This window comes from Cryphonectria parasitica (assembly GCF_011745365.1).
Source record: "Cryphonectria parasitica EP155 unplaced genomic scaffold M406scaffold_4, whole genome shotgun sequence".
Taxonomy (NCBI): domain Eukaryota; kingdom Fungi; phylum Ascomycota; class Sordariomycetes; order Diaporthales; family Cryphonectriaceae; genus Cryphonectria; species Cryphonectria parasitica.
Window position 1 is genome coordinate 1,741,178 of NW_024468912.1, and position 20,805 is coordinate 1,761,982.

The 20,805-nt window shown below is 51.9% G+C and overlaps 7 protein-coding genes across 7 annotated transcripts; 2 read left to right on the forward strand and 5 right to left on the reverse strand.

Annotated features, from left to right (window-relative positions):
• Window positions 1-71: 71 nt before the first annotated feature.
• On the reverse strand, window positions 72-1,493 carry M406DRAFT_329615 (acid protease; the record flags this gene model as incomplete). The annotated part of the gene is made up of 4 exons (XM_040920445.1): window positions 72-841; window positions 913-1,061; window positions 1,112-1,226; window positions 1,289-1,493. The coding sequence occupies 4 exons, from the start codon at window positions 1,491-1,493 to the stop codon at window positions 72-74; spliced, it is 1,239 nt and encodes a 412-aa protein (XP_040776703.1).
• A 1,693-nt stretch (window positions 1,494-3,186) lies between these two features.
• M406DRAFT_37664 (uncharacterized protein) lies at window positions 3,187-6,219 on the reverse strand (the record flags this gene model as incomplete). The annotated part of the gene is made up of 1 exon (XM_040924035.1): window positions 3,187-6,219. One exon carries the CDS (start codon window positions 6,217-6,219, stop codon window positions 3,187-3,189), a length of 3,033 nt encoding a protein of 1,010 aa, XP_040776704.1.
• Window positions 6,220-9,112: 2,893 nt separating this feature from the next.
• M406DRAFT_88555 (regulated by circadian rhythms/mitochodrion distribution) lies at window positions 9,113-11,144 on the forward strand (the record flags this gene model as incomplete). Its single annotated transcript, XM_040926125.1, has 7 exons — window positions 9,113-9,237; window positions 9,377-9,417; window positions 9,574-9,600; window positions 9,673-9,748; window positions 9,814-10,344; window positions 10,407-10,830; window positions 10,916-11,144. The coding sequence occupies exons 1-7, from the start codon at window positions 9,213-9,215 to the stop codon at window positions 11,142-11,144; spliced, it is 1,353 nt and encodes a 450-aa protein (XP_040776705.1). The 5' UTR covers window positions 9,113-9,212.
• A 515-nt stretch (window positions 11,145-11,659) lies between these two features.
• Window positions 11,660-12,995, reverse strand: M406DRAFT_351140 (uncharacterized protein). The gene is made up of 3 exons (XM_040922598.1): window positions 12,587-12,995; window positions 11,919-12,460; window positions 11,660-11,804 (listed from the first exon to the last, which is right to left on the reverse strand). Exons 1-3 carry the CDS (start codon window positions 12,943-12,945, stop codon window positions 11,722-11,724), a joined length of 984 nt encoding a protein of 327 aa, XP_040776706.1. The 5' UTR covers window positions 12,946-12,995; the 3' UTR covers window positions 11,660-11,721.
• Window positions 12,996-13,412: 417 nt separating this feature from the next.
• Window positions 13,413-15,396, reverse strand: M406DRAFT_322067 (uncharacterized protein). Its single transcript, XM_040919597.1, has 5 exons — window positions 15,127-15,396; window positions 14,701-15,021; window positions 14,411-14,608; window positions 14,160-14,323; window positions 13,413-13,979 (listed from the first exon to the last, which is right to left on the reverse strand). Exons 1-5 carry the CDS (start codon window positions 15,378-15,380, stop codon window positions 13,810-13,812), a joined length of 1,107 nt encoding a protein of 368 aa, XP_040776707.1. The 5' UTR covers window positions 15,381-15,396; the 3' UTR covers window positions 13,413-13,809.
• Window positions 15,397-17,149: 1,753 nt separating this feature from the next.
• M406DRAFT_27027 (uncharacterized protein) lies at window positions 17,150-18,159 on the forward strand (the record flags this gene model as incomplete). The annotated part of the gene is made up of 1 exon (XM_040918069.1): window positions 17,150-18,159. A coding segment is annotated over one exon (1,010 nt), but the record flags the coding sequence as incomplete, so codon positions are not given.
• A 539-nt stretch (window positions 18,160-18,698) lies between these two features.
• On the reverse strand, window positions 18,699-19,691 carry M406DRAFT_256003 (NAD(P)-binding protein; the record flags this gene model as incomplete). Its single annotated transcript, XM_040917070.1, has 2 exons — window positions 18,699-18,886; window positions 18,992-19,691. 2 exons carry the CDS (start codon window positions 19,689-19,691, stop codon window positions 18,699-18,701), a joined length of 888 nt encoding a protein of 295 aa, XP_040776709.1.
• Between the last annotated feature and the right edge of the window lie 1,114 nt (window positions 19,692-20,805).

Consider the following 20,805-nt stretch of genomic DNA (forward strand, 5'->3'; position numbering starts at 1 on the left):
TGGACAGTGCAGTGCACTGCCAAAGGTTGGGGAAAGGAGTGACCTGAGAAAGAGGCGCCAAAGCCTTGTCACTAGATGTACAGGGGCTTCGATGCAAATCCAACAGTTTGGTTGGCAACATTGAAGTCGAGATAGACAGCCTTGAGGAAGACATCGCCCATGATGGAGAAACCCATGTTGCTTTCTTGGATTCCTCCATAACACCACGGGGCGCCAGCCACAGGTGCGATGGAATAGTTCATGAACCTGCCCGGGACGGTGAACTCACTCCAGTCGTTGCTAAAACCGAAGTGGAAATCGGGCAGCGTCGTGTTGCAGGGGAAAACGTAGGCGTTATCCCCCTGGCTGTACTCCGCGGTGGGCACCGCCTTGTAGTACGCCCTGACTATATCCGATGGTCCCAGGAACAGGCTGGTACCCGTGTCGACAATCGTGTCCCAGCTGTGAATCATGGTCTTGTTGGACTGGCCCACGCGCATGGTCTGGAGCTCAATCCACCAATAGCCTTTGCCAGGCTTAACCGGGCGATAGGTCATCTTGCCGAGATACGCTGAGTGGTCGACGGTACCAAAGGTATACGTACCGTTCGCGTGAAACTGGAGGTCCACAGCTATGTGCTTGATATTTTGGGCCTTGAGCTGGCTGAGCATGGGAGGCATCGCCGGCGTGGCCGTGGTCGTGAGGTTGATGGCAAGCCCCATCAGACCAGACAGAGGAGCATCATCTTTGACCAGATTCGAGCTGTAGCTGCTAGCTACCTCCACCGTGGCGTTTGAAACCCGCAAACCGGCGATCTGGACTACGTCTGTGTAGACCTTGCCGCCTGCATAGCTGCCGTCACCTGTTGTTCCTTTTCAGCAAAGTGATGAACGTAGACCACTGGCGCCAACCGAATGTGGAAAGGAGGCCTACCATAGCTGATGGACCAGGAGCTGCCATTGATGGGACCAGAGGTTGTGGAGTTGGCAGCGTCGTAGACTCGACGGTTTCCAAGCTGACCTTTACGGGTGCCTGAATCAGGAGAAAAGACCCAACTATCGACAGATGCCGCGTCAGAATCTCTAGATGGAAAGTATGGTGCCAAGGCGATGATTGGGCATTCAGAACTCACAGGTCAGCGGAGCCAGTGTCGAGATCAAGGTTAACCGTCTGGGCGGGAGTTCCAATGCCAACAGGGCACAACCACTCGCGATCATTCGCCTCTACGAACCCGCTAACCTCGCCCGCTGTTTCTCATTATGAGCACGTATGATCCATTCATTATATGGCACAGGATCAAGACACTCACGAGCTGTGTCGAACACACTGGCATCGGAATTAACGAGGTGCGCGTATTTGAACATGGCCTTCTGCTTGGCAACAACACCGTTGGGATTGTAGTCGACATTGCGAATGGTATTCAGACTGAATCCATCGTAGTAGCGGCTCAAGAAAGAGGGAGAGCTGCTGACGACGGTAATGAACAACAGGAGGCCCAGCTTAAAGGCTGACATGTTGGTAGCTGAGACCTGCATTGTGACTGCTGTTGGACTTGTTCTTGTTGCAATCAAAGTATGAAGACGTTCAGGTGTGGAGGGAGCAGCGGAGCACAGAAATGATCTACTTGGTCAAGGTCAGTTATTGATCTGTCAATACCCACGCCTCTGAGGATACTTGGTCGTTCCTTCCTGGGGCGCAACTCGGCAGTGGAGGACAGATTGTTGTGAATCCGTCGATCAATATGAGCAAACGAGTGAGGCCAAGCAAAATAGGTAGGACTGGGCAACAGGAGATTGTTGGTGATCAAGGTGTTCCCTAAGAATGATTCCGGGGGACTATCACTTTGGGCAACGCTGGAAAAGGAAAAAAAAGGAAGTACCAACAAGTGTTTTGACAAGATTGAAGACAGAAAGGGGTCTCCCTCAGCGTGAGGTAGAAAGAGAGTTTGGTTAATATTAATGACGACGGCAGATGACAGGCGGCGTGATCTGACTACAAGAATCGAGCTCTCAAGGGAGGCCTCGAGGAAGGGAGAAAACTTTTGTCCCACGAGAAGACGTGAGTAGAAGAGCTTGCTGGCCTGCCTCGGAGTGAAACAGATAGATCCAGCTGCCAGTGGCTGCAGGTGATTCGAGTTGGGCGAATACACACAATACCACAAGGAACGAGGGGGAGGATCACCTGGAGGGAAAGAAGGTTGGAGAAGGGAAGGAGAACGAATGTTTAAGAAGGAAGGGGGAAGATAGTAGGGAAATTTCCTCCCTGAGCGTCTGCCTAAGCTGTTTGAGGTAGAGGCACGCGTATGTAGGTGTCCTGATAGCCCGAAATGGAAGGGACAGGCGGGCCTTGGGAGGACTGCTGCTGCCGTTTGCGAGGCCGTCGAAACGCGGTCAAGAAAGCTGCATGTTACACGTACTGCTCAAGCCGGCACATGCTCGAGACCCTGTTTGCCATCCGAGCCTTTTGAACAGACCCAATCTCTTTCCACTACTGGCGAGCCTCTTTTCCGTGTCCTCGCCGAACCTCCCTTTCCAGTCTTTCCTGTTACTCGCGGCATCTGGTCCAACCAACACGATTCTAAAGGTTCACTCTCCGCGGCAGGCCGCATTAGCGACAGCGCACATGAAACGTCGAAGCAGGACCTTTTCATGTTGTACAGAGGTGCACAATGCTGAGCTTCAATCCATGAATTGGAAATATCAAGGAGCGAGGACCAGTCGGATCACAAGGCCACTCCAGAGACGGAGCTTGATTCGGACATCGAGGCTGGATCGACCCACGCGGTTGTGTTGCCCAGACAGCAAAAACAATTCATTGTAATACAGGCAAGGCCATTGTATAGTACCTTTGCCAGCAGGGCAAACAGGCCACCCCACAATGTCGTATTTTCGGGGCGGAGGGAGAATCGGAAATGATGGCCTTGGGGGTTTGGCCGACCGCCTCTTCAACAGTTTAGACACGGCGACCATGATAATAATAGTGACTCGTGCTCGTTCGCTTAAAGGAAAGGAACCATTGCGTTATATCCCAAGGGCAAAGACCAACCTGCGTTTTCTCTTTCCCCACCCCCTTTCTGTGCAGAGAATCAATTGTACGAAGCAGAGACCGGGAACTCCACTGATCTAGTCTGGCCGCCGTTATCTAAAATGCAACCATGCATGCATGCAGCAAAAAAAACAACAATTGGGCATTTCGAAAACACCAAGATCACAGCTCATCCTTCTTGTGGTCGTTGTCGCCCTTCATTTTCTCCTCGCTGCCCTTCTCGGCAGCAGGATCCGCGTTCTGCTGCTCCCACTGCCTTATCATCTCCTCGAGCTCCTCCGCAGACGGCATCTGGCCATTCTTGCCTATTTCGATCGTCCGGTCCGAGCCGGCACTGCTTGATGTGCTGCTGGTCTTGGACTTCTTGGTCTTGGACGAAGAGGACTTGCTCTTCTTCTTGTCAAAGTTCTTTACGCTCTTCATGGCCAGGTCCACCCCTGCCTTGTCCAGCTTTTGGCGCCACTCCTTCAAGGCCTTGGCCGTCATCACCGGATCATCTGTGGCGCCGAGCTTCTCTTGCTTGGGCTCGATCTCCTCGAGCCATGCCGTAATCTTGGCGTAGATGTCCTCTGTCTCCTTGAGATCCTCGAGGGTGTAGAGCGGGGGCACGGGACCACGTTCCTTCAGGACATCTTCCATCTTGGCAGCGCGGGTAGTAGTCGTGGTGTCGTCCTCAAGGTCATCGAAGTCGCCAGAAGGGGCGGCAGTTACTGTGGACGAGTCGGATGAGGAGGTAACCGATGAAGCAGAGGATGTCCACGCATCGTACTCGGCGATCTTGTCTTTGATGTTCTTCACGAATTCCTCTGTTTGCTTGAGCGCATCCTTCAGGTCGCCCAACAGCTTGGGACGCTCAGTTCCTTCCTCAATGCGGGCCTGGATGGGGGTCACAATGTCTTGCAGTTCCTTGAGCCGCTTCTTCAGCTCGTCCTTGGAAGCATCGGCGCCGTCGTCATACAACCAGTCACTAGCCGCACTGCTCTTCTCCTCGAGCGACTTGCGCTCGGCCTCTGTAGAAGCAGCAATGAATACCTCACTGTCAAGCAAGTCTCGGGACTTGTAGGTAAAGCCCTCGAGCTGGTTGAGGGCCTCTTCGCGCTGGCGGCGAGCCTTATCAGATTGCTCAAATGCCTTGAGCCTGTCCTTTGACTGGAGAATGTCGAGCTTGTCCAGCTGTGGTGCGCCGCTCTTTGTGAGCTCATGCTTGACATTGACGGAAACCATCTGTTTTGTCTTCTTTTCCTTGCCCTCAGCAGACTCGGAGGCCGAGGCAGATGACGCAGTCTCGGTAGTGGACTCGGTCGTGGTTGTTGTGGAAGATGACGACGCCGAGTTGGTGGTAGAGGCCTCGTCAACGGACTCGGAAGATTCGTCATCCTTGAGAGGTTTCTGGTCTTTTTTGTCGCCGAAGCCGAACAAGTTCTTGACGCCGTCCATCAAGCTCTCCTTCTCGACGACCTCAGCCTCACACTCGACATAAGCCTTGGCGACCTCGACTTCGCCATTTTCGCTGGACAGGCGCAGGCTGACTTTGAAGTGAACTTCTGAAGGCTCGCAGGAATACTTCTCCTTCATTATCGAGACGGTTTCCGTCAGATTTTTGGTGGTCAGAGTCTTGGTGGCCTTCTCCTCGACGCCAGTGGTGACGTCCGCCGAAGAAGCAGGAACCTCTTGGTAAAAGTCGACGGAGAAGTCCTCCTTGTTGGCAAATGTGAACTCCTTGGCAGCCGCACCAAGGTGAGATGTAGGTGTCCAGATCCGCTGATGGCGGGCCTTACTCTTATCGTCCGTCCACTTCATGCCAGCCGGATAGACAGCGCCCTCCGAGATCCTGATCTCCTTGACACGGAAACTGGGGCTGAGCTCAGCTGCGCGGAAGCTAGCACCAAAGACAGCAGACTCGTCCGAGTTTACGTTGCTGCGGATCTTGTCGCCCGTGCCAAAGATCTTCTCGAGCTCCTTCTGTACAAATGGTGTGCGCGTGGCACCACCGTGGAGGATGACACTGTTGAGGTCTGCCACATTCAAGCCCGCCATGTCGAGTGCGCTCTGGATTGCGCCTCCGACTCTGGCGGCATGGGCCTCGATCAGGGCCTCAAAGTCAGCTCTGGTGGTCTTGTATTTGAAGTCTACGTCTTCATAAAGACCTTCAAAGCTGGCCTGGGTGTTCTGGTTGGCGCTCAGCACATGCCGCAACCGCTCGGCATCCTTCCAGAGCTTCGCCATGGCCCGACCGTGGGCCTTGACACCCTCAGTCGTAGCCCCAACCTTCTTGGCTGCAGGCGATTCCACAAACTTCTGGACCATGTCATCGACAATAATTCCATTCAAAAAATCACCGCCCAGAGACCGATCCCATCCGCTGCCCAGCACGACGACCTCCTGAATCGTCTTGTTGAACTTGCCAACGTCCTTGACCTCACGGGCCTGCATCTTCAGGACGCTGGCCTTTGTAGATCCAGCGCCCATGTCAAAGATCATGTGGTATTCTGGTACCTCGCCCTTGTTGATGTTGGGGAAAGTCCTGCTGGTCGCATAATTGAGACCCACGGCTAGCCCATCGCTGATGAGGGATAACACCTTGAGACCAGCCATCTCGGCAGCGGTCTCGACAGCGCGCTTTTCCTCGATCGTGTAGAAAGGCGGCACGGTCAGGACAATACTGCGAACGGTCGTGTCTGGCCCAGCCATGTTCTCCGCGTTCTTCTGGATGCTCTGAAGTTCCATGGCCAACAGCTCTTCGACTAGCCACGCCTGCTCCTGAGTGGTGAAGGCATCCTTGCTCTTGAACGCCACGGTTCCCTTGACCTTATGACTCTCGAGCTGTAGCGCAGGGTGTCGAGCGGCGTACTCCTTGACCTCATCACTGTCGACCGGGAGACCGAGGAGGGTCTTCAGATTCGGGTACACGTCGCCGGGGAAGCGGGCAGACAGGGCCATGGCGTCGGAGCCGTAAAGGCGTTCGGGGAAGACACCGGCCTTTGCGCCATTCTGGGGAGGTTTGAATGCAACGGCAGAGGTCTCTTTTCGGCGAGAGTCTTTGGTCAGGACAATTTCGAGAGGAATACCGGGTTTCACGAGGGCAGCCTTGATGTATTCTGTGCCGAGGTCAACGCCCAACACTGCAGAGGCAGCGAAAACATGTGTGGTGAATAGGAAGAGGGCGCATAGGATGACGCGCAGAGGAGAGAACATGGTCCTCGCCATGGTGGGCGCGAGTTGGATGGTGGGGTGTTGCGCCCACTTCGTAGGGGAGGATCGCTCAAGCAGATTGTGGTAAACTAAAGCTGCCAGAGAAAGTATTGAAAAGAGAGGTCAACGTGAGAGTGGGAAGAGAGAATGGAAATATTACAGGAGGAGAATGGGCGGGCCATTGAAGACAACACCAGAGGTGGTTTAAAGGTGAAGAAAGTGGGAATGTGGCCTTTACTATTTACGTCTTTGTCGGTATTCTGGAAAGCTCCCCAAAGAGGACAAGTTTTCTGACCCAGAGCACCCCTGTTTTGGTACCTAGGTCTTGAGAATGGTGTACCATAGCGGGCAAAGCTGGGCCAAGAGGTACTTCAGCATGTCTGAGCCTCATACTGAAATCAGCTAGGTGTCCACTACACACGTTGTGACCCTGATCTGGTCCCGGTCTAGCGCTGAAGTTTAGATCAACCTCAAGACATCTGTTTACCATGGCACTGGTACTTAACAGTACGCAGCATGTTTGCTGTAATGATTTGCATGGAACAAAAATTGAAGACCAAGGACAACTTGCAGCCAGTTTTCATGCCATATTATAGTTCGCATTGCTATGAGAACCCTGGCATTTAATCTACACAAAGAGGATTTAGAGCATAAATCGTAGTTTAATAATGAATGTCCTAGCCGCTATTCCTCCAGGTTGCAATATGATGGATGCTGCATAGAAGGAACCTGGAAAGGACAGATAAGTGACTCAACCTTTTGGACATCACCCACAACGATGATGGCAATCATGTCCGAGAAGATCAGCTGCTGACTTCCCTTCGTCATGGAACACTGCAGTGTCTTACCAAGATCTGTATGCAATGCTTTATTACCCTAAATCTAAAGTGAGCTTCTGCCCCCAGTGCTTACCCAATCGTAGACGGAGTCTGTCAAACATATCAAAGACATCGTGTGAGAGATGGATGCAAATGAGTGGATAAACAAGAAGGAACAACAATGACAATATGACAAAAAGAGAGCGGTATGCAAAATTCCGGTCTAGGGCGACGAATTTGACCCAGTTCTACCTAACGTGGGGATTCTTTAGTTCTAAATTTCGATCAGACATGCCGAAACTCGGCACCGCACAAGATGTGGTGTCATTTTGATCTATTTCTAACAAGAGTCAGAGAACCACGTTCCTCACATGCCAGGAGCTTCCAAAGACGGCGATGCCGATACCAAGATCAAATCGTGGTTTCCTCGTGCCACTCATAGTTGTCCTTGCTTGCGGAGCAGACTATGAATCGACGAAAACCCCATGTCCGTGGCTCAGGCTTGCTTAAGCTGTATAAGCCTTGCGATGAGATCTGAATTAACAACCCGTCGAACCTCACCTGAACCTGCTTCATATGGAGACGTGGGCGACGTTTGGATGTTCGGTTTGGCGGAAAGCTCCGCCTTGCGCAATGCGAGATCTCAGTGGACACATCAGTTGACTTGTAGATTTACTGTGTAGCAATGAGTACTGCACGCCTGCGAACTCCATCAGCGCGCAGTATCGGCCGCCAGCGAAATACTGTACATGTGATAATTCCCACCCACCTCAAGTGCTGAGACAGTGTACATTTAGTAGGATATCAGCGTCATACCGCTGCACGTTGCCATGAACATCCTGCTTTCCCAATTCGGCCTCTCTTTTCAAAGATGGTTGCGACATGAGGATTTCATGGCAACTCCACCTCATCGGTAGTAGTCCAGACGACGATATTGTCAGTGCTACGCCAAGTTTCTGTTAGAATGAGGCTGGTTCAATATCCAGAGTTCTTGTCTACGTGGCACACATGGTCGCAAAATAACATCCCCGTGTAGCACACCAAGCCAAGGACCTTCTGACTTTTACCATGCATAAATAGTCCTCATAAAGGTAATGCCTTCGTGAGGACCCATCCGTCGAGCACGTCACAGTGATGGGTACGGTACAAGTAAGGTTCAGATTGAAAGAAGGGATTGTAGATGCTGCAAAGACTCAAGAGATTTGGCTTGGCGCTGGCGGTGATCTTGGCTTTGATTAAGAAGTAATTTGGCCGGCGACGGGATTATGCGTGAATAATCTAGCCGGAAGAGCGGGATCAAGGCATACATCTCCCACTGCCGTTTTTGCTCTTCCCAGGGTTCAGGACTGGGGTTTGAATTTTCGGGGGCTGCCGACAAAAATGTGCACGGTTCTTTGGTTCAGCAGATCTTTCATAGGGGAGATGAAGAAGAGCAAAGGTTTAAAATGGGTGCCAGTCCATCCGGCATTATCATTGGAGAGGCACAAGCCGCGTCGCGCGCCACGCTCTACGCGAGATGCTCCTGGCGAATGGGAAGCTGTGGTGCAGGGGACTAACATACCTCGTTGGTGGGTAGGTGGGGGGCAACGACGTTTGTATCACTGCTGCTAACTATCGTGAGATGGTACATCGCAGTAGTCAGGGGGAGACGAGCTTGCCGAAATGGGCGTGTCGTATCTGGCAGTCGTCGAATGACAGGAGCGAGATTGATAGCTCCAATCTTTGGCAGGTGTGGTAGAAGGTGTCGCCCTGTCCAGCAGTGAGTGAAAGGTGCGCTTCACAGTGGAACACCCCTACCGTCGCCCACTCCCGCGGACCCAGGGAGCCAAGGCACAGGCCTGCGAGACCCTAAAGTCCCCCAACCCCAGTGACAGCTGACTGCAGGACTTGCTTGACCGCTGGACCACTGAGCACCCAAAATTTCATTAGGCTACGGTCAAAGCACACCAACAAACCCCACACCACCCTTGCAAGGTTGAGGAGCAACGTGCAACGATCTGATTTCCAGACCCTAAACACAACTTCCCATCCCATCCTCACCGTCGTGCCGCTCTTGATACTTGACGACCTGCCAACCCTGCCCACCAGCTCCTTTTTTCTTCCTCCCTTCTTTTCTGTTGTCAGTTGCATCCATCCACATCACAGTCTATCTTGCGTCGCTGAGCTGTCATCGCAATCATGCGTGAGATTATCAGCGTCAACGGTGAGCTTTGCCCTCTCCTTTTTCCGTCACGCGTCTCTCCGCCTTGTCCCTCACCAAGAGACCGCCCCCTGCAGGCTGATCTTCACCCCGCGATTCCTTCTGATAATGAATGCGTATTGATTCTTCTTCCATCTTCTAGTCGGCCAGGCTGGTTGCCAGATCGCCAACTCGTGCTGGGAGGTAAGGTTTTGTCCTGAGCGTGTGTCGCAGAGATCTGCGCGTCGCCCGAGTTGTCCCGCCATCGTCAACATGTCAACAAATATCACCACGGGTCCCAACCATGCGAAACCACCCACCAAACGAACCCTCACTGACCCTTGATTTCTTTTCCTCTAGCTCTACTGTCTCGAGCACGGCATTCAGGTACGTTTCTAAGAATCTGAGACCACCCCTTTCACTATGCGCTGGCTGTCACTAACGCGTTATCTCTTGCAGCCCGATGGATACCTGACCGAAGAGCGCAAGGCCGCTGACCCCGACTACGGCTTCAGCACCTTCTTCTCCGAGACTGGTATGTGTCTCTCCAGCTGACCCGCCCCTCGAAGAATCACCTCTGACGCGTTGAAAATTATACAGGCCAGGGCAAGTACGTCCCGCGAACCATCTACTGCGATCTCGAGCCCAACGTCGTCGACGAGGTCCGCACCGGTACCTACCGAAGCTTGTTCCACCCGGAGCATATGATCACCGGCAAGGAGGATGCCTCCAACAACTACGCTCGCGGTCACTACACCGTCGGCAAGGAGCTTATCGATGGCGTCCTCGACAAGATCCGCCGCGTCGCCGACAGCTGCGCTGGTCTCCAGGGATTCCTCGTCTTCCACTCCTTTGGTGGCGGTACCGGCTCTGGTTTCGGCGCCCTGCTGATGGAGCGCCTCTCCGTTGACTACGGCAAGAAGAGCAAGCTGGAGTTCTGTGTCTACCCCGCGCCGCAGACCGCCACCTCCGTCGTCGAGCCCTACAACTCTATTCTCACTACACACACTACTCTGGAGCACGCCGACTGCTCCTTCATGGTGGACAACGAGGCGATCTACGACATCTGCCGTCGCAACCTCGGTCTCGAGCGTCCTGACTACATCAACCTCAACCGCCTGATCGCTCAGGGTACGTCCTCCCTCGCACGCGCTGCACAGACTTTAGAACCTTGCTGACAAATGCATATATAGTCGTGTCTTCGATCACCGCCTCTCTGCGTTTCGATGGCTCCCTCAATGTTGACCTGAACGAGTTCCAGACCAACCTTGTCCCGTACCCTCGTATCCACTTCCCTCTGGTCGCCTACGCTCCTGTCATTTCTGCCGCCAAGGCTGCCCACGAAGCCAACTCGGTTCAGGAGATGACCATGTCTTGCTTCGAACCATACAACCAGATGGTCAAGTGCGACCCCAGGAACGGAAAGTACATGGCCACCTGCTTGCTCTACCGCGGTGATGTTGTTCCCAAGGACGCCCACGCTGCGGTGGCCACCCTGAAGACCAAGCGCACCATCCAGTTCGTCGACTGGTGCCCAACTGGCTTCAAGCTGGGTATCTGCTTCCAGGCCCCTGAGCAGGTCCCCAACGGTGATCTCGCCAAGGTCAACCGCGCTGTGTAAGCATTCCCCCCCCCCTCTCCTCCTCTCCCTCTCAAAGGGAATGCCCTGTCCGAGATGACGAAATGCTAATGACTTGCGTAGGTGCATGCTGTCCAACACGACTGCGATCGCCGAGGCTTGGTCCGCCCTGTCTTCCAAGTTCGATCTCATGTACTCCAAGCGCGCCTTCGTCCACTGGTATGTTGGTGAGGGTATGGAGGAGGGTGAATTCTCCGAGGCCCGGGAAGATCTCGCTGCTCTTGAGCGTGATTACGAGGAGGTTGCTGCGGACTCCATAGGTGACGAGGGCGACCTGGAGGCTGAGTACTAAGCTGAGTTGGTAATGTTGCACTGGCCGTCTTGCGATTCATACCCATTTGACTTTACCTGGCTCCAGCCAAGCATCCTGCAGCACTTCTTCAAGCAAGGGTCTGTTTGGCGGGGACTATGGTAATCAGATGATGGTTTCTTTCTTTACTGCTAGAAGACGAGGCGAAGACTACCCGATTTTTAATCGTACCACCGAGATTGTATGAAACCAAAAAAATTACATACATTTATTGTACACAACTGCGCCATCCCGTGAAATCTCGACGTGCGCACGAAACAGTGCCGAGAGACTGAAATCAAGATCATGTTGCCTCAGGATAGTAGTACGCCGCCCATGGACATTGGTTCAATATCTAGGATTACGAGCACGGCACGTGCGTTGTCCTTGCGCATGGACAAGTCCTTCCCTGACTTGACAGATACAACTCCCTTGGTCAAGCGTCGCTAGGATTATTGCGTGAGAATACTTTGGTTCACGGAGAAGTCGATAGGAAAATGGCAAGGAGGGCTGGCTGTCGGAAATGATTAAGCCGCATTCATGAATTTCTAACCCGAAGTTCACTAACAGTGAGATTGCTTTAGGCAGTCCTCGTCTTGGTCCTAGGACCTTGTTCAAAATCCTCTTTCCACGACCAGACACCTGCCATGGCAGCCCCAGGACCTGTGAGAACAGCAAGACCTAATACAATGAATGCGTTTTTAGCGAGCTGATTAGCTCCTCCTGTCTGTCCGGCGGTGTTTTTGCGTTGTACGTCCCCTATCACAACAACACAACCCAGCAAGCACGCGGCATAGACAGCCCACCAGTCCCATTGGAAGATGTAATGCAAGCCAGTCGTCAAGCTATCCTTCCACAGCCGGCGCTCTGGTACAAAGACACGGTAGAGAGACACTTGCGGGTCGAGTGACGAGTAACACGAGAGCAGCACGTAAAAATGCACCAAGGCTGAGACACCGAACGCAACCACATACGTCCGCTGAAGATGGCGGGCAACAGACAGGCCCTTGGAGGTCCGGTCGTTCACCAAGACAGAGAGCAGTGGTATGGCCATGCTGACGACGACGGGCGAGACCTGCCAGTATGCAATCACTCCCTGCTTCAGCCAAGGGTCGCTCTGCGGAAGGTACATGACGAGCGTGGGAAGCAGGTAGAAGAAGACCGCCGAGGGCAAAATGATTTTTGCCTTGTTCATGGGGACTTCGTCTGACTCTTTGTGCGGCTGCTCGGAGGCAGATGAAAAGACCCAGGCGGCGTAGTACCAGGGGACCACGGCCGCGCCGGCGACCGTCTGATAGAAAATAGCCCAGGTTCCCGGGCTATAACATGAAAAAAAAATCACCAGATGGGTTAGGATCTCTGAAATAGTTTCCTCCCGTTGTTCTCTTTCGCCTTTCCTTTTTTTTTTTTTTCTTCTTCCTTTTTGGGCTCATAAGCAGACTCACAAACTAAATGATTTTCGTGCATTTCGCGGTCGGTACGCCTCGATGTTCCATATGCAGAGGAAGCTGAAAAAGTTGAGGAGAAAGTGTAGCTGCTGCAGCCTGACAGCTGGGTCGAGGCCTAGCGGCCCGGCGGCGAAGGCCAAAACAAGGAAAGATAAAATATGGTCCAGGAGTCCGATGCCAGTGTAGCTGGTCCTCAGGGCAGATCCGTCACCGAGCTTGGCGGTCTCGACTTGCTGTTCGAAAGCAATAGGAACATCGTTCATGGACGGCTCTATCCGCATGAGCCACAGCCCTGCACACCCAAGGGTCGTGAAGAGTAGAGCCCATAGATGGTTGTTTTGGCGGGGAGGCACCATCTTGAGCCACACCAAGTGGCGCTGGTTTGTAGATGAACGGACGACTAGAGAAGGGTTGCCACAGAGAGAGAGAGAGAGAGAGGTCTTGTCCCTTGGTTGTGCAAGTACAAAAACAAAAACAAAAACAAAGGCGACCTGGAGGAACAGACGACAGTCTTATGCAGTGGGCGGGTCTCGGAAATAGAAAATGATAGGATCCTCTATCTCTTGAGGGACATCTGTTTTTTTTTGGAGAGAGTGGTTGGGTGTTGTGTTAGTGCTGACACGAGGGAGCTGGGGCTCATTAAGAGGGAAATCCAAATCCCTAGGGACTGTTTGGTTAGTGCATTCTATTAGGCAATATTGGTAGTAGTTGTCGCCATATCCGAGAGTGGCTCTCGCCAAGCAAAATACATCCGGCTGGACAACGGCAAAGGCAACGGCAGACATCATGACAAAATTCACTCGTGAAAGAGCGGCCCTTGGGGGAAAACATGCCGCTGCGTGGCATGGGCATGTGAATGAAGATGTTCGTGAGATGCAAGAGAATCGGGTAAATCGGGACGTGTCGAACCCTCTTTGGTGGAGTACCAGACTTTCCACTAAACCTTAGCCAAACTTCCTTAGTCGAAGGCTGTGCATGTCTCTCAGCTGCTTGGAGCCAGTCCTCGTCGTTCAATCCTTCAAGATCTCGTATCATGATCCATCCCATTCCTATGCCGTTTCCCGTTCATCCGATAATTGAGATGGCACACCCATGTTCCCAGAGCCGACCACTGGTTTCGACTAAATAAGAACTTTACACCGCCAGATTTCCCCACGGCATCGAGCCCGTCAGACCATGGGGAAAGAGAGAGAGAGAGAGAGAGAGAGGAAGGAGAAAATTCAACCTCCAAAATCAGAAACCGGTACGGTGGAGTACATTGTGGTGTTGTCGAGTACTGCTTCTACGTAGGGGATATGCTGACCATTGATTAGACAGCTGTTCCCGGTGATAGCCATGACCAGGGTCGCATCGGATCCATTGCCTGACGCATTTGCCATGATAGTATTGTCTATCCCGAGTTAGAATAGTGGATCTTGTGAAGTTCGGAAGGGGAGAGAGAGAGAGAGAGAGTGTGTGTGTGTGTGTGTGTGTGTGTGTGTGTGTGTGTCGCAGACACGCTTCCGAGAGAGAGCCGAGGGAAGGATGTTGTCACAGAAGAGGGGGGGGGGGGGGGTTGGACGGCACCTACAGTTGGCAAGCATCGTGTTCATGTCCATGATGCCTGTAAATGGGAAAGTGTTATTGCCCTGGTAGAGTGTTGCGTCTGAGATGCTCATGTTTCCGATTATGATATTTGCAATGGCCGCGTTGAAGATGAGCTCTCCAAACTCGATGGCTACCGTGCCAGGATTTCTATAATAAAATCACAAGTTGCTTCTCAGCAAGTGCCAGATAAATAACACAAAATAACAAAGGCGGGACGGTAATATCTCCACGTACGGAATTGTGACGTTGCCAATCAGGTTGCTTCCATCGGCTTCTGGAGTACCGAGAATGTCGGAAGAGTCGACCGCAAAGCCTTGCAATTGATTCAGGCCAGCAATCGTCACAGTCTTCTTGATGGAAACCGGCGCAGACAAAGCACCAAAGTGAAGCCTTGTCGAGCCATGGAAGCTGAGTTCGGTCGTCACGCCGTAACTGTACGATAATGAATTGCTATGATGAGCCGATGCACGTTCATGATGCCATGCTACACGTCAAAGAGAAATTCAGAAAGGAGGATTCCTTACAAGGTCGTGTTCAGCCACTTCTCCAACTCCGTGTAGTTGGTGACTGGCGAAGTGGAAGCGATTGATATGTCCGTCGACCCTTTCAGTTCCTGTTCTGGGAGTGTTACGTATGTGTAGGGATAGTACCCTTCGGTGAAAGCGTTATACAAGGACAGGTTGAAGGACTCCATGCGGGCACTTATGCTTCCTGGAGCCTTGAAGACAGTGCTGAAACTGAACTGCAACTCTGTCGCAGAATATGCCCCAATAGTGGCATTCAGGATTGGAAGGTCTGTCTTGTTGATCATGTCCTGGATGACGGCTGGTATGATCTTGAGGAACCTGTGTGCTTATGAGCTGGGTGATCCTTATTATGTTCCACCATTGACGGGGCGTCATGTCAAGCGGCGAGCGTGTCGTCGTGGGTATTAAAAGTGTGGAACGTACAGGCATGGCAAGAAAATTGCAAGAAACACGATGACCCCGATGAGCCACCACCACCAACGCCTGGCACAGTGGCGGCGGACTCTTTGCCGTTTGCCAAGGAACTTTGGTTTGGTTTGGGAATCCTCAACTTGCTCCAATTCGGGACCCTTCTCCTCGCTATTTGTCGAGGCATGTTGATGAAGGTCCATGCCATTGGTCGCGATGGCCGCCTCCTTGTTGAGGCCAGACGAGGCGTGGGCTTTGCTGTCGGCCATGTCGTCTGCTTTAAACGGTCAAGAAAAATATGGCATCACGCGTCAGGTTTACTTGCGCGCCTCTGGATGTTTGAACCTATATATTTGGGAATCCAAACGGGTTTGCAGAGGTACCTAGGTAGTTACCAAATGCCAAACAGCATATGATGCGGCCCCCGCTGGGGACTTAACCACCTTCCGAAATTGCGAGGCACTATCACCCGCGGCACACACTCCTCCCTCTCAGCACAAGTATCGACCTGCCACAGCAGCAAAAAGGATGTCTGCCCAGTCCCCATGTACCGTAACTCATGGTCCTGCTGCTCGCTACCCAAAAGCTGCCTCGGTCGAGGAGAGAAATTGCTAGTCTTGCAGTCTAAGTCAAGCGCAGCCATCTTACTGGATGGATGTAGCAATCACAAGAACATCGTGAGGCAGGCTTTTTTCCTGAGGAGACTTCCTGCATACCACCATACCAGTGTACACCACACACAACAAAGGCGTAAATCAGAGGCCGTTCGGGAGACCAGTGATGGCCCGATTCGTCGATGCGCACGCAAGGTGTGATACCCCGGTGCAGCACTTCCTGACGTGTCAGCCAGTCAGGCCGATCTAGTGCCTGATGTGGGAACTTCAATGCAACGAGGTTGCACATGCGTGTCTCTTGTGGCAAATCACGTCTCGGGGAGATACGCTGTAACGAATCGAAAAGAAGAAAAAAGTCCTCGTATTGACAACATGATTGAGCCGCAGCAATCATTTGCACCTCGGAAATCCTCCGATTCGCATTGGATTGCCGAAGAAAGCAGGCTTGCAGAATTCTCGTTGCATTTCGGAATCCGGACCATAGGTATGGGAGCAGCTTCTCCTTTGGTCCAGCTGATGTCTCGCCGTCTTCATCCGCGCAGTCTATGCCCGGTTTCGTGGCAGTGGACTGCGCCGAGATCCGTCTGTCCGGCACTCAAGCATGCATGAGCGGATGCTTAATTAAAGTGCAAGTTCCTGCTCAAGGAAATACTACGGCAATATCAACATGGTCTCGGTATAGATCTCGTCCTGTCCACTCATCATAATTAAGTATATGGCGTGATGTTGCTCCTGTGTTTCAAAGAAGAAGCAGCTGAGCGACGCACTGCATCAATTACGCCTGCAATAATTACGGGCGATTCGAGAATATTCGCTGTCGATAAGGAATACTCTGTGGCGTGCGTTTTATAATTATATGCTATGAATCTCTCTGTGCTTCGAGTTCATAAACACAAAATGAGATGATTATATCCACATTTCAGGCAGAGCAATACAGTTCTGGCTACCCGAAGCTCGTCAGGTCCTGCAGAAAGGCATGTATTGATGTCAACGATAGCAAAGAGCAGAAATTATTATTACACTGAACGACGTATTACTTTGGCGCTATGGTTTTCAATGAAGTTCATATCACATTGAAGAGTAATTACGGAATTCGTTACATATATGATCAACTGTTGACAATCCATCATATCGATTAATGATTTTGATCCTTGGTAATCCTGTTGCGCTAATTCCTGAGACCCACGTGTCTTTAGGTCCATCAGCGCTTTGGAGGACCAAGCAAACATCAAGTTCCATTGCTCAGTTGTGACTCAGAGGACCCAAACCAAACATCCTTCATTGCAGCTTGAACTAAGCTCGCCCGCTGCCAGCCTCAATACGAGGTCCCATTAACCATTCTCAGCTGCAACCTCCATGCGGCTCGATGCGTTATGTCAAGCCAGAAGACAGCCCCAGACCAGCCCACTATCGACGCGAGGACCTGGCTCCGCGCCCTGCCCAAATGTGAACTTCATCTACATCTTGAGGGCACGGTGACACCCGAAACCCTCGTGGTGCTCTCAGCCCGCCACGACAGCGAGCCCCTGCGTCTCGAAGACGTCCGCGAGCTCTACAAATACAAGGATTTCGCGCACTTCCTTAAAACCTTCACGCTGGTATGCGACCGCCTCCTCACGCCGGACGACTACGCACTTGTCGCGCGTGAGATGGTACGCGACCTCGCAGGGCAAGGCGTCGTCCACGCAGAGGTGTACGTGGCGTGGGGAAACATCATGAGGTGGAAGCCTGACCTCCAGGTCGAGGACGTCATGCGGGCCTTGGAAGACGCTGTGGCCGGCATTGAGGACCAGACAGGGACCACGCCTCCGTCGATACTGTGGATCGCGGATGCGAGTCGGCAGTGGGGCAGTGAGCACGTGGGCGAGGTATTCCGGCTGGCAGCGCGTCTGAGAGAACAGGTTCCGAGTGTTGTCGGGGTGGGCATAGGTGGCGATGAGGCTGGCGGACCTATGGAGTGGTTCCATGAGGTGTATGCGGAAGCCAAGAAGGCTGGCCTGAGACTGACTGCTCATGCTGGTGAAGCTACCGGTGCGGTCCAGGGACCGAATGAGATCCGGACGGCACTAAAAATGGGCGTAGAGAGGGTCGGACATGGGCTGGCAGCGCAGTACGATCAAGATTTGATGGCAATATTGGCTAGAACACGCGTGCCTCTAGAGATCAACATAATGTCAAATGTTTTGACAGGCTGCTGCCTGTCGGTCCAAGAGCACCCGTTGCCAATGTTTCTTGACAACGGAATTCTATGCACCATCAACTCCGATGATCCGGCGATGTTTGGGTCTCAATGTCTCGACGAGTATGTGTTGATATACGAGAAGCTTGGTCTGAGCTTGGAAGATTTGAGAAGTCTAGCAAGAAATTCCGTTACTGCTAGCTTTCTTAGAGAAGAAGCAAAGAGGAAGATTCTAGCGGATATCACGAATCATAGTATTACTTGACGAGAACAGAGCACATACCTGACGGACACCGAGTGTCATATGAAGTGGCTACTTGAACCTGAGAAGAGCAAGATGCAAATCAAAGACGACCTGATCAAAGACTCGAGACAAGCACGAGATATCGAAAAGGAATGAGGGACCCATAAAGAATCTGAAGACATGAACAACTTGATCATGGTATGCGACGTTGAAAAGTGCATCCAGGACTGTTTTTTCCGTCTTTTCCTCTTTCGTTTCCGCAGTCAGATTTGAGATGATACTGATGCCCTTTATAGGCCTTCCAGAATCTTGTTTCAACAATCCGGGCATTCGTCCCAAGATGCACTTCGCTGGGTCCATGATCATCCAAGCGCAATACAATGAGAACATCTCTTCGCTCAGATCCTCCACGCAAAATTAAAACGTAGGCCATGGTTATACATACTAGATTATCGGCGACACCAGGCGCTCGGGACGTTGGGACTTTGAAGAATGTACTTATTTCTTTCGATCAGGCCCCACTAGGTGTTTCTCAGAGCTGTTTTGCTATTTACGATGGCATTTCCCAGCCTATGAAAGAAACTCCGCCGAGCTTCGTATCCAGTAGATCGGTGCTCAGTATTTCCTCCTTTCTAGCCTTCAATTCGTCCACATCCCAGTTCACCCATACGAACTTGCCCCTGAGAAAAGAGGCTTCAGGGCTAGCTACCCACAAGCAGAAGTGGCCAGGCAAATCGACTGCTCTACTGTTAGCTTAGTTTTCCATGGTGACTTCGAAGCGCTTGACTAATTTGAAAGAGAAATGGAGCGAGCAAAGCAAAAAGAAGATGTCAGTTGACTTACTGTGATCCGTGCCAGGATGCCCGCTCTTGCGACTCATTTCGCTCTGGATGAGGCCGGGTTGAATGTTGACGATGTGTAGCCCGGGATTTTCCAACGCTAAGTAGTCGAATAACTTTGTCGCGGCCATTTTACTTGCGGCGTAGCCAGACACACCAGGTTCGAGCGGTGGCATATGGGCAACGCAAGTTGAGATGTGCAGGATACAGGCTCCTTCGGCTGCATGTTTGATGAATCCTTGGACCGAGTACAACGCTCCTAGGACGTTGGTGGTGAATCCGGTCCACCATTCCTGCACATCGAAACCTGAGCTGAGTACAGGCTGAGTAGCTGGCAGGAACCCGGAGTTACAGACGAGTACATTGACCTTGCCAAAGGTTTGGCCAATCTTAGCGAAAGCGCCATTCACCTGCTCCGCGTTGGTGATGTCGGCAGGCACGGCCAGAACTTTGGTGCCTAAGAACTCCTTTTCGATAGCATCTTTGGTCGCGACAAGTTTCTTCTCAGTCCTGCTAATAATAGCTATCTTGGTGCTTCCGCCGGCTGCAAAGGCCTTTGCGATGCTGGCGCCGATGCCACTGCCACCGCCGGTGACGACAACAACCTTTCCTTTGGCTGAAAGCTCAGGGCGTGATGGTGATATTGCTGGGTAAGATTCGCCATGATACACCTTGGTAAGTGATGGGAAAAAAGGAGCAGTCATGTTTGCAGGCGAAATCGGAAAGATTCTGTTAGAGATAACTGATGTGACTGAACACGCAGAATATTGGTAGATCGGGTCATTGACCGATGCCTGGTCCTAAATACCTTTTCTTTGGGCTAGCCTTGAAGCCAGTCTCAATGTCCAAGGCATACGAGATAATCCTCTAACACATGCTCCGTTGGACATCTCCGGAAAATTTGCCAACATATCTCGGAACTGTCCCATCAATTCTCCCCTAGATTATTAACTCACCCCCACAAACTTCGGAGATACATGGACTTCCTGGATCTTGTTTAGTATGCCATCTTTTTTATCACCTGCTTGCTTACTTACTTATTTACTTACTTATCCTCCTTCTACCTGCTTAGCCACTCACCCCCCTGTCAGAGCCAGCACAAGCCGAGCCAGCATAAGCTGTTGAGCCAGTATAGTTAAGCTTGCTTGTAGCGAGTGGAACATAGAGGGCCATAGCAGATGCAGAGTCTTCGTCCATTAATATAGGTATTTAACATTATAGTGGTTATACCCGTTATCACACTGTAGGTACAGATACAGTACATTGTGCTATGCTTACCTAAGATTCGATGGAGCCGCAAATCTATTGCAAGTGCATTGTCATTATTAATCAAAGTGACATGTGCTTGTGGCTTACCACGGAATTCCGTAGTCAGTTGGGGGGAACCCTTTCTGCTTCCCCGATACACCTACCGAGGCCCGGAGACAACAAGCCTTATCCTGCCCAAATGGAGGAGCAGATCACCCGGAGGAGTGCACTGCACTGTCCCATCTGTAAAAAGCTCTATGCTAACGGTACCGATTGTAAGAAATTACCGCGCAGCCAAGCGACCTGGACTGACACTATGTAGCACGAGCCAAAAGCAAACATGTCTCATATTGCCGCAAGAAACACCAATCAGAGCCTCTGCCTAGAAGGAAGGCCTGCGATGAATGCGTGCGGTCCAAGGTCCGCTGCAGCTCAGGCCCTGGAGGCTGCTCTCGATGCGCCTCAAGAAACATCTTATGTACATATCAAGGCACTTTGAACGGCCAAAATGCAGCCAACCTAGCTATTGAAACAGACGGTAGTAGCCTCATGCGAACGGCCTCCTTGCAG